At 41.8% G+C, this 18389-nt stretch overlaps 1 protein-coding gene and 1 long non-coding RNA gene across 4 annotated transcripts in view; one reads left to right on the top strand and one right to left on the bottom strand.

Moving 5' to 3' along the window:
* The window catches only part of LOC141139570 (uncharacterized), a 79497-nt gene extending 73817 nt beyond the window's left edge, over positions 1-5680 (bottom strand). The window contains exon 1 of the long non-coding RNA XR_012243771.1: positions 5373-5680. This is a non-coding gene — a long non-coding RNA (uncharacterized lncRNA). The remainder of the gene's footprint in view (positions 1-5372) is intronic.
* LOC141139569 (glypican-5-like) overlaps positions 3678-18389 on the top strand; it is a 469973-nt gene continuing 455261 nt past the window's right edge. The window contains exon 1 of one of the 3 annotated variants that reach the window (XM_073625838.1): positions 3678-4442. In XM_073625838.1, coding sequence (XP_073481939.1) covers positions 4292-4442 — 151 coding nt within the window. In that variant the 5' untranslated portion in view covers positions 3678-4291. The remainder of the gene's footprint in view (positions 4443-18389) is intronic. The other 2 variants (XM_073625836.1, XM_073625837.1) reach the window with 2 other exon arrangements.

Below are 18389 nucleotides of genomic sequence, written 5' to 3'. Positions count from 1 at the left end.
ACATCTGTGGGCAAATGGGCGTACCTGTACGTCCCCTTTAAGAGCCGGGGATAGCAGGCGCACGCGCGCCTGCCGCATACAGCGTGACCGCGCCCGTGGGACCAGCGGACTCGATGTCCACCGGTCTCCCGGCGATTGTGTCACGGAGCCTCAGAATGGGGAAGTGCCTATGTAAACAAGGCATTTCCCCATTCTGGCTTGTGTCATGACAGAGATCAACGCTCCCTGTCATAAGGAGCGGTGATCGCTGTCATCACTCTCTAGGACACACTTAACCCCTTCATCGCCCCCTAGTGGTTAACCCCCTTGACTGCCAGTGCCATTTACACAGTAATCATTGCATTTTTATAGCACTGATCGCTGTACAATGGTCCCAAAATAGTGTCAAAAGATAAAGATAAAAATCGCAGATCGCCGCCATTACTAATAAAAAAAAATTAAAAATAAAAATGCAATAAATCTATCCCCTATTTTGTAGACGGTATAACTTTTGCACAAACCAATCAATATACGCTTATTGCGATTTTTTTTACCAAAAATATGTAGAATACAAGAATACATATCCTAAACTGAGGAAAAAAAATGTTTTTTTTTATATATTTTTGGGGGATATTTATTATAGCAAAAAGTAAAAAAAAAAAAATAGTTTTTTCAAAATTGTCAGTCTTTTTTTGTTTACAACGCAAAAAATAAAACCGCAGAGGTGATCAAATACCACCAAAAGTAAGCTCTATTTGTGGAAAAAAAAAAGGACGTCAATTTTGTTTGGGTGCAACATCGCACGACCGCGCAATTGTCAGTTAAAGAGACGTGGTGCCAATCGCAAAAAGTGCTCTGGTCAGGAAGGGGGTAAAATCCTCCGGGGCTGAAGCAGGTAAATAAAGAATTTATTAAAAAAAGTAAAATAATGCAGCCACCACATCTAAGAACAATAAATTACAGTTTTGTTCTTGGGTTTAGACTTTAAATATCTCCTCGGAGTTAGGCCCCTTTCACACTGAGGTGTTTTTCAGGCGCTACATTGCTAAAAATAGCGCCTGTGAAGCGCCTGAAAAAAGCCTCAGCTGCAAACCCAGTGTGAAAGCCCGAGTGCTTTCACACTGGGGCACTGTGCTGGCAGGACGTCACAAAAAGTCCTGCCAGCAGCTTCTTTGCAGTGATGTAGGAGCGGTGTATTCACCGCTCCTATACCGCTCCTCCCCATTGAAAACAATGGGGCAGCGCTGCTATACCGCCGGCAAAGCGCTGCTGCATCGGTGTTTTGCGGGCGGATTTAACCCCTTTTCGGCCGCTACCCGGGGTTAAAACCATCTCGCTAGCTGCCGAATAGCGCCCCTAAAACGACGGTAAAGCGGCGCTAAAAATAGCGCCGCTTTACCGATGACGCCGGGGTGGCTCAGTGTGAAAGGGGTCTTATAAAAACTCCCTTCATTTTTTTAATGATTTTATAATATTTTCATAAGCTTTCATTGCGCTGGCGATGAATGACTTTGCTGATCGACATGGTAATTACATTGTTTTTCTAGAATGTGTACTTTGTGAATTTGTAGCCAATTTCAACAAAATTTCAGCAAACGTGAAATCTGTATGTTTGTAGCAAAATCAAGTTTGGAGAAATCGCCCGCTCATTCCTACAAAAGACATTGCCATGAAAAGAAAGCATTGAAATTCCCCCAAAAACACAGAAAACGCTATATCTATCACTTTTGTATTATAAGTTGTAAGAAAGGTATAGCTAAATCATTATACCCATGGCTGAAATATGAATACAGCTCTCGAGTTTAACTAGCTGTAAAAATTTGAGGAAAAATGTCTGTTGCAATAAGGATATAGCTATCACTTTATTGGTAAAAAATACATGTGATAAAATACAAGGAATAAAATATGACAGAGGTATGATATGTTGACGAAGGTATACCTCCAACTGTTCACTCTTTATGTTTATAGACACTGGTTACCCCCATTTGATACTACCTGTAGATATACAAGATATGTTTCTCTCTATTCCTCAATTTATGTATCAATGCTATGTACGCTTGTACTTTTTTTTTACTTTTAATACATTTTTCATGGGAAAAAAAAAATATATATGATTGATAAAATAATAAAATAAATACAATTAAAGAAATTACAGGTTCAAAAATGAAAGTACACTGCTAAAGGAGAACGCATCTCTAACTTTATTAGATAAAGTTTTATTATCTATAATTTATTCTGTTTCAATAAACTTTATTGAGCATATTGACCAATGCACAGATATCGAACAAGTATTCTGTTTCTGCCTACGTATGTATAGAACAAATTCCCAACATCAATAATCCAAACCATAGAAGAAAAAGTAATAAATGTCAATTTCTACCAAGGTGGGCAAGGAAAAAGCCTCATACTAGGAAAATACAATGTTCACGGTGGAAAGGTCCCCCAAAATTAGGAATAGCGTGATAAATTGCATATACACCCATGGGTGGAGGGGGGGGGGGTCTCCCTGTACAGGAGAGGTTAATGAGAATCCCAGCTGTGTTAGTATCAACTGTGGGATTGTGGTACTGGTGCAAAAGAAGTGTAGAAAGAAAGGAAGGACAGAGGGATAGGAAAGGGGAGAAATAGAAAAAAGGGGTAAGATAGCGGGTTGGAAGTGGGCCAGTATTGATCCCCCCCCCCCTTAAAGTGTTACTGAACCCAGGACCCTGCATTCACTATATCTGATCTCCCACAGTACACGATACATGAAAATACAATTATTTTAGTAAATATAAACTGCTAAATACCTTTTCTCATTAGTAGTATATAGCAGTCTTGTGACTTCTATCTGTATCCAGCCAAGCACTGGTTAAAGCTTGTAGGAGGAGTTTTCTGACTGTTCTATAAAACTGCAAGACATCTGACCCTCTGTCTGGACAGTGCTGATTGGCCCTGTGCTGATCACATGCAATATCCCAATAAAAAAAAACTCTCTAGCAATACAAACCAAACTGAGCATGTGCAGCCTGACTCCATAGACTGTGTTATTGGGAAATTATTAGGAAGGAGGGGAGGATCAGAGAAGACAAGATCAAACAGCCTTTTTACACAATGCGGAGGATTAACCCCTTAGGTTCCACAGTGAGTATAACAAGCATGCTTTACTGCATATACAGACTGATTTTACTGTTGTGGGTTAAAGTAACATTTTAAGCTGGTTAAAGTGAACACGGGTCGTTTTATTTCCATCCTAAATAGTTGGAAATCCAGGAGTTCATATCTTATTATCATTTACTCATGAATTAATTCTACTTGTTCCATTTTTTTTTAAGTTTTATTTTTATTATTTTATTATTTTCATCAGTTAACGCTTTTAAAATAAAAGTCATGGTAAAAATATAGCAGCGCGATCAAGGCCTACTGACCGAAAGTCTTCATTTTAAAGAGGGAAAATGCTGATTTCTTTTCAGATGAAACTGTATCATTCTGATCTGCCTCACTGCCAGAAAAGATTTTAGTTCTGAGACATCCTCCTCTTATGGTTGTATAATTTCACAATGAAAAAAATGTTAATTGCTTCTGCGCGCTCTGATTTTTGGAACATGCTTTATTTTGCTGTATTTATAGCGCAGTACTGTCTGCAGCTTTAGATTTCTCTTGGCTGACTGTCGACCTTTCAACTGCTTGAGTCACGAAAGCCAGGTCCAGTGTTTTCATTTGATGCAGTCATGCTGTAACAGGATGACTGACAGATCCAGTTTATTTTTGTGCCAGCATGATGTGGACAGTAAGCCAAGCAGGGCGAGGGGGAAAAATAAAAAAGGCATACAGTAATGTGACGATGGCTAATGGGTGATCGGTTGGGAAGCGTGGAGTTAATGGTCAGGAGTGAATGGGGGATGAGGAGACAGAGGGAGGGAGGAGCAGAGGGAGAGAGAGAAGAGTATGGGGAGGCATGAAGTGAGGGAGAAGTACAGAAGTGAGGGAGGGAGGGACCTGTCCTACAGTCTAGGACTCAACCTAAAGACAGAATGAAGCTGACAGCCAAATAAATAGAAGCCATACAAGACTAAAGTGGAGAGCACCCTGACATAGGTGTGACATATAGGAGAGGGGGAGGGTCTGACACTTGTCAGCCAGGGACAGATCATTGCCAACTTCTATCCTGACAACATGCTCTTCTCAGTTCATTGAGGCTATGTCCTTTAACTAGAGGAGGTGTATTGGTGCCTGCAGGAGAAGCATACTTGGACAAACCTAAGGAGATAGATGCAGAGTAAAGGTGAATAGAGGTGGGTACACCCTGAGTGTATCCCTGTGTTCTGCTGAGATGCCCATGTTTCTCCTGCTCCTTCTTCTGCTCCTCAACTTTGTGGCACTGATGCCCGCCCAGGGGCCCCCAAGTTGTCACGAGGTGCGCGCGGCATTCCAGCTTCAGCAGGTCGGGAGAGGACGACTGGTGCCCGAGGTACCAGTTGAGGGTAAGTGCAGCTATCGCTTACTTCCATTACTCTTGTATTGAGTTGTATTGTAACTTTACCGACTTCCTTTATCATGTAAAAATTGGGCAATCTGTTGGCGCTATATACATCCTGTATATTAAAAATAATTATAATCATTTACTTTCATTTGAGATGCTTTGTGCATATCATGCTTGTAGTGATTGTATTTAACACCCTACCAAAATATGTGCTAATGCTTCGATACTCCTTGTTTAATGACTTACCTGTTTAACGACCACTCGGACTTACGACCAGCTCTCCCCACCCGAAAGATGTGCTGTACATCATTGTATTGTACAAGTACAGTATTTTCATTTGTGCTCTGTACTTATGCAAATTAAAACAATATTATTGAGCTGGAGTTTTGTGTTTAGACCTTTTTTTCACAATACAGTACAGTAGTTAGAAATGCTTAAAATATTGATTACTTGTGGCTCCTCGTTTAACGACCTGGTCGCTGGCTTAGAACCTGGTCGTTAAGTGAGAAGTACCTGTACTAATCCCAAAATCACAGCTAAGGTTGGTGCTGGACGGACTTTAATTAGGTCGTATTAAATGATAGTCAGTCTGTTATATGCATTATAGTTCTAGAACATATTTTCTATTTATGAAGACCTGCACTAATACAGAGTGAATATAGACTGTCCATGTTGTATATAGATCTGTTATAATCAGCTGTCTTGTAATAAAGCAAATCTTCTTAATTGTCATAAACCGGCTTACTGAGTGGAATAAAGTGCAATATTGAAAATAGCGGAACCCATTTCAGCCAATTAGCTTTTAATTTTCCACCTCTATTCAATATAAAATGGTATCTGTTTGCCCCAAAATATTCATTAAGATATTTACAGTTTGCACCTTCTTTATGGAACAAGGATTGCTGTATTCATTAGTGTTTAGTGTACTTACTGTGCTGTGTAGATATCTCCAGTAATAGGATTAATGTGGATTCTCGGTGAGCAGTTTATACATTCAGATTATGTGATGGGTGCAGTGCAAGCAGTATCCGTCAAGGGTTACGTTTGGCTACTATTTTGCCAATGATCTTCCTGATGTACCGGTATACTCTGCATTTGTCGTATAAAGCACAGTGTCACACAGTCGCAGCATCATATTGTCAGTGTCACAGATTATCCCTTTTAGCATGGCCATTGACAGGTAGATATTTCACCCAGAATAATAGGCGGTATCTTGTACCAGGCAGCTTGGCTGAAGTGCACAAATGATTAACGCTTTTCTTCCCATTCAATATGGAAAAAGGGAAACTGTTGCTCAGACAAGTTAGAACATCTCTGTTTGCAATAATAAGTACTTCTGGCAGCCAGGCACACCTATTACTGCTTCATGCAGCCCAATTCTCAATATCATCAATGTTCCAAGAAATCAGACATAAGTAAAGGGTCACGCTGAGGGTTACTTCACATTTGGTGATAAGGATGGTGGTGCACTACATGGAAAGTACCCTCAGACTGCGGGATGCAGGATATTTGGGTGTATACTGTCTAATCACACTGTATAATTGCATACATTTGAAATAAACTATTGAATATCATGGACCTGATGTCATGAATTATCAGTGCAGTTATCATAAGGTGCACCAATGCCCTGAAACGCAAGGTGAATGTATGCAGGCAAACAATTCCACCCACTTTCCCAACACATGGAGATGTCCTAGTCTACAAGTATAATACAAGTGCACAAACAGACTGATTTTTCTTATGACAAATTCCTGGCTGTCCTATAAGTGAAGTTAGCATATCTCCATCTTTCTGTGCTTACATTAAAGCAAATCTAAACCCCAAAACAGGAACGCAAGGCTGGCCATAGATGGGCTGATTGTAAAACAGTCCCCCATCCACACAAGTGAGGTGGATGGAAGAATCCTTCCCGCTGTAATTAATTCTGACAGCGGGGACTCCTCAGCTGTCAGAATACACGACCAGTGTTTCCAGTCATTGATTGAATGAAAGTTTTCCAACAGCCCTGTTTCACAGAAGTTGATTGTTAGATGGGCTTCTGTAGATTGGGTTCAGCTATAGATGGATCAAAATGCATCCAGTCCTTGTTGACCCTGCAAGACAAAGGCATAATGATCTTGTATGCATCGCATACTAGCTCATTATGAAATACTTACCTTAGAAAGATGCCCCAAAGTTACATCCGGGTTTGCGGCTCCGGCACTGTGATTGGCCAGAGCTGCGATGATGTCACTGCCGTGCATGCACGAGTCCTGAAGAAACGGCACCAGCGGGCCTTTTCTTCAGTGCAGTAGCCCATATATGGAATATCTCCTAAACTGTGCAAGTTTAGGAGATATTCACGGTACCTTCAGGTAAGCCTTATTATAGGCTTACCTGTAGGTAAAAGTGGTGTAACAGAGTTTACAACCACTTTAATGTAATTTACAATAACTTGAAAAAGTATTCATACTCCTTGAAATGTTCCACATTTTGTAATGTTACAACCAAAAACTTAAATGTATTTTATTGGGATTTTATGCAATAGACCAACACAAAGTGGCACATAATTGTGAAGTGGAAGGAAAATGATAAATGGTTTTCAATTTTTTTTACAAATAAATATGTGAAAAGTGTGGCGTGCATTTGTATTCAGCCTCCCTGAGTCAATACTTTGTAGAACCACCTTTCACTGCAATTACAGCTGAAAGTCTTTGTGAGGATGTCTCTACCAGCTTTGCACATCTAGAGAGTGACATTTTTGCCCATTCTTTTCAAAATAGCTCAAGCTCTGTCAGATTAGATGGAGAGTGTCTGTGAAAAGCAATTTTCAAGTCTTGCCACAGATTCTCAATTGGATTTAGGTCTGGACTTTGACTGGGGAATTCTAACACATGAATATGCTGTGATCTACGGTGCATTCGGAAAGTATTCACTTTTTCCACATTTTGTTATGTTACAGCCTTATTCCAAAATGGATTTAATTCATTATTTTCTTCAACATTCTACAAACAATATCCCATTATGACAACGTGAAAGAATTTTGTTTGAAATTTTTACAAATTTATTTATAAAAAAACTTGGAAAACCATTTATCATTTTCCTTCCACTTCACAATTATGTGCCACTTTGTGTTGGTCTATCACATAAAATCCCAATAAAATACATTTATGTATTTGGTTGTAACATAACAAAATGTGGAAAATTTCAAGGGGTATGAATACTTGTTCAAGGCACTGTATATTGTATTTTGCCAGTCTTCAGATGTGGTGGCCACATGTAAGTACAGAAAGTACTTGTTGATCTTGCTAGAAATGCAGTAACTTACTGTTTGCTGAAAAGAAAGAAGAGACATCGTATTTTTATTATGGGAACTCATCAATTCATCACGTAATGGAGATAAACGAAGGCAAACATATTTGAAGTCTAGACTGTGTGACAGCCATGGCTGTCCCCATAGATACAATAGAGAGATGAGCGTAGCCACCAAAGGACAAGAAGTGTGTTGTTCACGTGGTTACTAGGTGAAAGTAATGCCGCGTACAAACGATCGGACTTTCTAGCATACTTGGTCCGGCAGACTTTCCGACGGACTTTGTCCGCCAGGTGCGCCGGACTTAAAAACGGACGGACTTGCCCACACACGACCGGACTTTCTGGCGGGCTGAGTCCGTCCGTCTTTCCGACGGACTTTCGCCGGAGTTACGGCGGACTTTCAGAATGAACGGACTTGCCCACACACGGACAAGTCCGTTCATTTTGAATGTGACTCAGGTACGACGGGACTAGAAAAGGAAGTCAATCTTGCCGCTTTTATCGGCGAGATTGACACCTTGCGAGCCCCGTCGCGGGGCATACCAGGCCCCTTAGGTCTGGTATGGGTTATAAAGGGAACCCCCTACGCCGAAAAAACGGCGTGGGGTCCCCCCTAAAATCCATACCAGACCCCGATCCGAGCACGCAGCCCGGCCGGTCAGGAAAGGGGGTGGGGACGAGCAAGCGCCCCACCCCTCCTGAACCGTACCAGGCCGCATGCCCTCAACATGGGGGGGTGGGTGCTTTGGGGGAGGGGGCACCCTGCGGAGCCCCCCCACCCCAAAGCACCTTGTCCCCATTTTGATGAGGACAAGGGCCTCTTCCTGACAACCCTGGCTGTTGATTGTCGGGGTCTGCGGGCAGGGGGCTTATCTGGATCCGGGAGCCCCCTATAAGAGGGCCCCCAGATCCCACCCCCACCCTATGTGAATGAGTATGGGGTACATGGTACCCCTACCCATTCACCTAGGGAAAAAGTGTCAATAATAAAACACACTACACAGGTTTTTAAAATAATTTATTAAACAGCTCTGGGGGGTCTTCCTCCGGCTTCGGGGGTCTTCTTCCGGCTTCGGGGATCCCTCCGGTTCCTCTTCTCCCGGCGTCCGGTTGGTTCTTCTCCGCTCTCTCTGGCCTCTTCTCCCAGTGTTCCAGTTCTTCTGCCAGCTCCTCCGCTGTCTTCATGCCGCTCTTTTGCCAGCGGAGGTCCGAACTTCTGGGCTTCTTGTCTTCTTGTCTTCTTCCCTCTTCTCTTCTCCAGATGTTGACACGGCGCTCTCTCCGGCTGGACTGCTCTCTGAGCGCTCCGTTGTGACTTAAACAGGCGGAGACCCCGCCCCCTAAAACATCAACATCACCCGGTGACCACGCCCCCTAAAACGTCACAGTCCCAGCATGCCCAGGGACTGTGACGTCATAAGGGGGCAGGGTCTCCGCCTATATAAGTCACAATGGAGCGCTCAGAGGGCAGTCCAGCCGGAGAGAGCGCCGTGTCAACATCTGGAGAAGAGAAGAGGGAAGAAGAAAAGAAGCCCAGAAGTCCGGACCTCCGCTGGCAATAGAGCGGCATGAAGACAGCGGAGGAGCCGGCAGAAGAACTGGAACACCGGGAGAAGAGGCCAGAGAGAGCAGAGAAGAACCAACCGGACGAAGAGGAGAAGAGGAGGAGGGACCCCCGATGCCGAAAGAAGACCCCCGAAGCTGGAGGAAGACCCCCGAAGCCGGAGGAAGACCCCCCCCCCGGAGCTGTTTAATAAATTATTTTAAAAACCTGTGTAGTGTGTTTTATTATTGACACTTTTTCCCTAGGTGGATGGGTAGGGGTACCATGTACCCCATACTCATTCACATAGGGTGGGGGGCCAGGATCTGAGGGCCATGTTGAGGGCATGCAGCCTGGTACAGTTCAGGGGGAGGGCGCTCGCTCGTCCCCACTCCCTTTCCTGACCGGCTGGGCTGCGTGCTCGGATCGGGGTCTGGTATGGGTTTTAGGGGGGACCCCACGCCGTTTTTTCGGCGTAGGGGGTTCCCTTTAAAATCCATACCAGACCTAAGGGCCTGGTATGCCCCGCGCTCGCCGCAATAGGAAAATTTGTTTTTCCTATTGCAGCGAGCGCGAAATGCAATACCCTGCCCTTGTCGTATCTGGTCCTTTGGACCAGCATACAGATGAGCGGGCTTTCCGTCGGACCATCACACAGACGAGCGGACTTTCCGACGGAAAGATTTAAAACATGTTTCAAATCTAGGTCCGGCGGACTTTTGGGAAAAAGTCAGCCGGAAAAGTTCGCTGGAGCCTACACACGGTCGGATTGTCCGGCGGACTCTGGTCCGCCGGACCAAGTATGCCGGAAAGTCCGCTCGTGTGTATGCGGCATAAATGTAAGTGAGCCTGGAAAAAGAAATGTAATGCATTCACTACATATAAGGACTGATGTGCTGCCATTGTATAACTTTTTTGTTGGGACAGAGGTGAAAATACTGATGACTTTCTGTTTTAGCCTTGAGACTGTATATATTATATTAAATATTCACTGTACTTTTTATGTATCACTTGTAGCCCTAAGGAAGGGTTACCCTTTAAACCCCCAAAACGCTTTGGTTTTTAGGTGCAGGATAAATGGGATTTCAAGTACATTTTTTTCCTGGACTTCTAGGAAGTCTAGCACTTTCCACCCTGCATATCTACATTGATTCCCAACCACTACTGTTTTTGACAGCTGCCCAAAGTCACTGAAATATATTCCCTTCACGTGCTACTCAAAGCTAAAAAAATGTTTAATCTCTGCGCATTTTTATTTCTTCATGATTACCTGTTGATCCTGCCAGTAAGGAATTTCCTTTTGTCGCTGAGAAAATTGAGTACTATCCGTTTTTTTTATTTGCACTAACATACAATTTTTCAGGACAAGCTTTTGGGGTAGGGTATATCCCCTTCTTCAAGGTCCAAGCAGTCTGCTTGGACCTTGAAGAAGGGGACACACCACGAAAGCTTGTCCTGAAAAATTGTATGTTAGTGCAAATAAAAAAAGTATCACGGACAGTACTCAATTTTCTCTGTCACAATTGCACTAATACAGCTACAATCAAATCAAGTACTTTTGTCGCTGGATAACAATGTTTCAGTGTGTGCTGTAAGTAACAGCAGTGCTGTACCATTGGACTACCAGCCAATGTGGAGACCAAAAGTGTAAGTTACAAGGACACTGGATTTCTGGCAGGATCCATGGGTATTTTCTGCATTGCAGAAAAGTCACTTGAAAAAGAAAAGGAAGGCAGCTACCACATCTAAGGACTGGTACACAACAGTATGTTACATTTATTGTTCTTCGATTTAGATATGCTTCAGGGTTCACCTTTCATCCAAGTAGGGGTGCAGAGCTAGATTTCAACAGTGGCAGCTGGTGCTCCATTTTTTTTTTTTGGGGGGGGGGGGCAAACAAATCCTCCCACCAGGTCTGTACTTACCCCATACAGGTTGCGGCTTCCCCGGGTTCTCCTCCTGGCCAATCCGATCTTAAGATCCACCTCCTGTCCTGATTGGCCGGGAGGAGAAGCCAGAAGACAATGGCGAATATTGATTTGCTAATGTCACAAGTGGGTGGGTTCAGGCGCAGTGCTCTGCTCCCCGAGCCCAACCTTTTTGAGGCTAATTAGAGCCTCAGGCTCTAATCATGTGCTTCAAAAAAAAAAAACCTCATAGAAACCTATGAGTTTGGCGGCCCACATGGAGGTTAGGGGGTAGCGCATGGAGATTAGGGGGGTGGCGCCCCCGCGCCCCTTATGGACTGGATTTCACTAGTCAGAGATTTGTGTTAAAATTGAATTTGATTTGAATAGTTTTCGTTTCAATTTCGACTAGTTTTCAAATTCGACTAGTTTTCAAATTCGAAAAGTTTTCAAATTCAAATAATTTTCTCATTCGAATAGTTTTCGATTTGTTTTACAATTACCAAAGAGAATAAAATAGAATAGAAAAAAATAGAATAGAAAAGAATATAACAGACAATAAAATAATATAATAGAGTAAAACAGAATAAAAAAGAATTGAAAATAAAAGAACTGAATTCTTTTCTATTCTTTTCTATTCAAATTTTGGAATATGGTTATATTCTTTCTATTCTATTCTGTTGTTTTTTTTTTCTATACTATTCTGGTATTTTCTATTCTATTCTAATCAATTCTTTTCTATTCTATTCAAATTTGAATAGATTGTATTTGAAGTTTGGGAAATGGTTATATTCTTTCTGTTATATTCTATTGTTTTTTTAATTTATATTATATTTTAATCTATACTATTATTTTTTTCTATTCTATTCTTTTCTATTCTATTCTTTTCTTATGTATTCAAATTCAAATTTATTCTATTTGAAATTCGAATTTCAGAAGATGGTTATATTTTTTTCTATTTTATTCTGTTCCTTTTTTTCTCTATTCTATTCTGTTTACTATTTGTTTCTACAGTTTTTTTTTCTATTCTATTTTGTTCTGTTTTACTCTAGTGTATTTTATTCTTTTATTTTCCATTATATTCTTTTCTATTCTATTATATATTTTTCTATTATATTCCTTTATTTTATTATATTATATGCACTTTGGAAATTGTAAAACAAATCGTAAAACTATTCGAATAAAACATTATGTAAACAGATCGCCGTTCTGACAGGAGGGAAGGCATGGATCTTGTGTTGCTGCAAAGAAGGGACATGGATCCATGTCTTCCACTAGTAAAAGCACCTCCCACAGTAAACTAAAATACTGGCTAGGCACACAGTTAACCCTTTGATCGCCCCTGATGGTTAACCCCTTCCCAGCCAGTGTCATTAGTACAGTGACAGTGCATATATTTTAGCACAGATCATTGTATTAGTGTCACTGGTCCCCAAAAAGTGTCAAAAGTGTCAGTTAGTGTCCGACTGTCAGCCGCAATTTTGCAATCCTGCTATAAGTCGCTGATTGCCGCCATTAATAGTAAAAAATAAATAAATAAGAGTATCCCACAGTTTGTAGACGCTATAACTTTTGCACAAACCAATTAATATACGCTTATTGTTTTTTTTATTTGCCAAATTTGATTTTCTATTTTTTTTATGTTTTATAGCAGAAATTTTTTTTTTTCAAAATTGTCTGTATTTTTTTGCTCATAGTGCAAAAAAAAAAAATAAAAACTACAGAGGTGATCAAATACCACAAAAAGAAAGCTCTATGTGGGGAAAAAAGGATATACATTTTATTTGGGTACAGCATCACATGTCTGCGCAATTGTCAGTTAAAGTGACGCAGTGTCATATCGCGAAAAATGGCCTGGTCATGAAGGGGGGTAAATATTCTGGAGGTCAAGTGGTCAATGTAAATACTAGTGCAAATACAAACTTATAAAATAAGGGAACATGGCACACCAATATGGGAACATTGTAATAAATGGATTATTGAGTGAATTGACCCAAAGTACTTTAATAAAATAATGTAGTGCCTGTATAACGATAAATACAGTCATCCTCTTAGTAAAAATTGCAGCTCGAAGTAAATGTTCTGTGCACTATTTTATATAACCGGGGTCTATTATTTGTACAGTTTTTGCACTCAAAATAGTTAATTCTAAGGAACCTTGAAGCAAATAGGAACAAGGCGTGTGAATAGCAATGACATTAGATCTGAGAATTTACAAGCCTATAAATGTGGTGTGCGTTGTACGGATGTGTCACTAAGCCAGTAAAACTACTAGCAGTGTTTTCTACTATTGTAACTGTTTGTTTTACTTGCTCGGATTATAAATTTGAACAGTTGTTTATTTTGGCTATTATACTATGAGGCTGCTATCCATATGGAGGTGTAGGCGTTACGCTGAAGCTGTTTGCAGGGTGCCTGTATACAAACATTAGTGTCCATGTGCTCCTCCACTTTGGGTGCACTGGAGCGTGAGCTGCTTTTATGTGTAGGCCACTCTCTGTAGCTGTTTGATGTGTCATAAAAAACAGAGTTCTTTTTATCTTCCATTTTGTTTATTTTGTCCTTTGTAAGGCAGCCTTTGGAAAGTTTTAAGAAATTTGATAGTTGCAGGCCTCAATTTTTTTAAGCACACACACACACACACACACACACACACACACACACACACACACACACACACACACACACGTATTTAGGGTGCTACTACCCAAAGTTCCTTTACCTGTATGAGAATTTTATTGACCTAGTAGCACAAGACTATGCTCTCATTCACAATGCAAATTTAAAGGCTAAGTTCAGCTTTAAAACTAAATAATAATAATAACAAATTACCATATTTATCAGCATAGAACACGCACAGGCGTAAAAAAACGCACTTTCATTTTAGGAGGGAAGTTTCAGGAAAAAAACTTAAATTTTAAATAAAGAACTTTGAAGCAAAATAAGGGTCAGTGCCCATCGATGCAGCCTCACCATTGCCCATCTGCAGCCTGATCAATGCCCATCTGCAGCCTCACAATTGCCCATCAATGCAGCTTGATCAATGCCCATCTGCAGCCTCACAATTGCCCATCAATGCAGCTTGATCAGTGCCCATCTGCAGCCTCACAATTGCCCATTAATGCAGCTTGATCAATGCCCATCTGCTGCCTCACAATTGCCCATCAATGCCCATCTGCAGTCTCACAATTGCCCATTAATGCAGCTTGATCAATGCCCATCTGCAGCCTCACAATTGCCCAGCAATGCAGCCTGATCAATGCCCATCTACAACTTCACAATTGCCCATCAATGCAGCTTGATCAATGCCCATCTGCAGCCTCACAATTGCCCATTAATGCAGCTTGAGCAATGCCCATCTGCAGCCTCACAATTGCCTATCAACGCAGCTTGTTCAATGCCCATATGCAGCCTCACAATTGCCCATCATTGCAGCTTGATCAATGCCCATATACAGCCTCACCATTGCCATGAATGCAGCCTGATCAGTGCCCATTTGCAGCCTCACCTCAAATTACTGCTTCCTCGGAGGGGACAGGGAGGGGGGCAGGACGAGCACCGTCAGATTACATACAGCGGGAATCTCTTGTTTATTCGGCGGCCTCTTTAATACAAAGTCCCGCCTCCTGGACCGGCTTCTATGATAGACAGAACAGTGGCCCAATGCTGGCCCAGGAGACAGGACTTCCTATTACAGAGGCTGCTGAGTAAACAGGAGATTCTCGCTGTATGTAATCTGATGGTTCTCGTCCCCCCCCTCCCCGTTCCCTCCTAGGCAGCCCAAATTGCAGTATTGGCGTATAACATGCACACGCTATTTGCACCCGATTTTCAGGGTGAAAAAGTATGTGTTATACACCAATAAATACAGTATTTGCAGAAAAAAGTATGCATTCATTATTTTGTTACACAGGAGTAATGCACCTGCAATCAGTGGATCATGGGTGCAATGTCGGGCTCCTGCAGCTCTCTGCCCATGGGTTTTCAGTTACTGAGTTGCAGAAAGTGCCAATGGACTATGAGTGTGCCAATTAGCACACTTGTTATCCACTGAGAACTACAAGTCCGTCTGTTGCAGTGGTAGATGGGACTTGTAGTCTATTCATTTATAGATCTTTGTGAATGAATGATGCAGCTGTGCAAGCAGAGCCCCACACAGTTGCGTTGTTTTTAAATTGTGACAGCAAGTGTGGGGAAGAGGAACACAACGCCCCCACTGTCATGAGGGAGGGGGTAAGGGTTTGGGTACTTAGCATTTTATGCCCTAAATACAGGGTGTAACATGTAACATGTTGCTAAAGGTGGAGATAGTCTTTAAGAAATTGGTTACAATTATGTCATCAACAAAACTGTAATGTGCAAGCATACATCCTGTTTTTTTTCACTTCCTTTTGCATGTAATTGGGAAAGTGAACACAGCTTTACCTTTTTTTTATTGGCAGAAAACAAATATTCCTGTGCTTCAACTAGGTGGGCTAGAGTCCGTAGTGGACAACACCTCAGGCCTTGCTGCCCTCAAGGATAGGGGTATCCTAGCAGTCAAAGAGAAATGGAAAAAAGAGGGCACACCAACCTTGTGCATATCCATAGATATATTTTAATTAAAAGAGTAAATTAAAAACTTCTCACAAACTTGTAAAAGAAAAATGCAATATAAATAGCCTTCAGATGATGGCAATCGGTCTCATAACAACAGACTCCAGATGGTAATGGAGAAGATGTTAAGGGCCACTGCCGGCTGACGTGTTTCGAACGGGATACCTTCTTCCTCAGAGCCCAGCCCTCAGAGCCCCAGGCTGGGCTCTGAGGAAGAAGGTATCCCTTTGAAACGCATCAGCCAGCAGTGGCCCTTAAAATCTTCTCCATTACCATCTGGAGTCTGTTGTCGTGAGACCAATTGCCATCATCTGAAGGCTATTACAGTGGGGACGGAAAGTATTCAGACCCCGTTAAATTGTTAACTCTTTGTTATATTGCAGCCATTTGCTAAAATCATTTAAGTTCATTTTTTTCCTCATTAATGTACACACATCACCCCATATTGACAGAAAAACACAGAGTTGTTGACATTTTGCAGATTTATTAAAAAAGAAAAACTGAAATATCACATGGTCCTAAGTATTCAGTATTTAGTAGAAGCACCCTTTTGATCTAATACAGCCATGAGTCTTTTTGGGAAAGATGCAACAAGTTTTTCACACCTGGATTTGGGGATCCTATGCCATTCCTCCTTGCAGATCCTCTCCAGTTCTGTCAGGCTGGATGGTAAACGTTGGTGGACAGCCATTTTTATGTCTCTCCAGAGATGCTCAATTGGGTTTAAGTCAGGGCTCTGGCTGGGCCATTCAAGAACAGTCACAGAGTTGTTGTGAAGCCACTCCTTCGTTATTTTAGCTGTGTGCTTAGGGTCATTGTCTTGTTGGAAGGTAAACCTTCGCCTAGTCTGAGGTCCTGAGCACTCTGGAGAAGGTTTTCATCCAGGATATCCCTGTACTTGTCCGCATTCATCTTTCATCTTTCCCTCGATTGCAACCAGTCGTCCTGTCCCTGCAGCTGAAAAACACCCCCACAGCATGATGCTGCCACCACCATGCTTCACTGTTGGGACTGTATTGGACAGGTGATGAGCAGTGCCTGGTTTTCTCCACACATACCACTTAGAATTAAGGCCAAAAAGTTCTATCTTGGTCTCATCAGACCAGAAAATTTTATTTCTCACCATCTTGGAGTCCTTCAGGTGTTTTTTAGCAAACTCCATGCGGGCTTTCATGTGTCTTGTACTGAGGAGAGGCTTCCGTCGGGCCACTCTGCCATAAAGCCTCAACTGGTGGAGGGTTGCAGTGATGGTTGACTTTCTACAAATGTCCTGACTACATCTCTGGAGCCCAGCCACAGTGATCTTTGGGTTCTTCTTTACCTCTCTCACCAAGGCTCTTCTCCCCCGATGGCTCAGTTTGGCCGGACGGCCAGCTCTAGGAAGAGTTCTGGTCGTCCCAAACATCTTCCATTTAAGGATTATGGAGGCCACTGTGCTCTTAGGAACCTTAAGTGCAGCAGAGATTTTTTGTAACATTGGCCAGATCTGTGCCTTGCCACAATTCTGTCTCTGAGCTCTTCAGGCAGTTCCTTTGATCTTGTGATTATCATTTGCTCTGACATGCACTGTGAGCTGTAAGCTCTTATACAGACAGGTGTGTGGCTTTCCTAATCAAGTCCAATCAGTATAATCAAACACAGCTGGACTCAAATGAAGGTGTAGAACCATCTCAAGGATGATCAGAAGAAATGGACAGCACCTGAGTTAAATATGAGCGTCACAGCAAAGGGTCTGAATACTTAGGACCATGTGATATTTCAGTTTTTCTTTTTTAATAAATCTGCAAAAATGTCAACAATTCTGTGTTTTTCTGTCAATATGGGGTGCTGTGTGTACATTGATGAGGGAAAAAAATTAACTTAAATGATTTTAGCAAATAGCTGCAATATAACATATTAACAAGAGTGATATCTAACAATTCCCCACTGTATATTGCGGTTTTCTTTCACATGTTTGTGAGTAGTTTTTAATTTACCTTTTTTTATTAAGCTGATGCACATGTCGGCTGCTGCACAGTCAAATGTTACATGTTACACCCTAAATATGGGGTGAACGCATCCTTTGTTTAAAACCTAGATGAATGGTTCAGACTGGCTGCACTTCTATGAGTTAATAATGCACCATATACGTATTGTGGTGCTATTTATGTTTAATGCACCCCATTGACACTTTGTAGTTCACTGGATTGCATAGTAAGGCCGGCCATAGACGAGCTGTGTGTGGGCAGGCTGAGTGTACCAAGTTGATCGACTTGGGTACAAACAACCTGACAGATTTTACTTGCGATTATCGCTTGCAATAATCACCGTCTTTTCAACCTATGGTTGTGGGAAAGAAATTTGCACCATCTATGGCCTGCCCAACACTTCATTGTGTGTTGTGGTGTGCCGCATCTGAAAAAAAAGTGCAGGTACCTGTAAGTGAAAGTGACATTTCAGCTGCAAAGTTCAGATTCCTTCCCTGCCATGGAGTATTATGCTGTGTGGCAGGATGCCATGAACCAACATACAAATCCTTTGTCAGGTAAAATATCTTTTATCTACGTACAGTAAAACCCTGGTTTGAGAGTAACTTGGTTTGAGAGCACTTTGTAAGACAAGCAAAATT

The sequence above is a fragment of the Aquarana catesbeiana genome, linkage group LG04 (genome assembly GCF_042186555.1).
Source record: "Aquarana catesbeiana isolate 2022-GZ linkage group LG04, ASM4218655v1, whole genome shotgun sequence".
NCBI lineage: Eukaryota > Metazoa > Chordata > Amphibia > Anura > Ranidae > Aquarana > Aquarana catesbeiana.
This window is presented reverse-complemented; position numbering and strand designations above follow the sequence as displayed.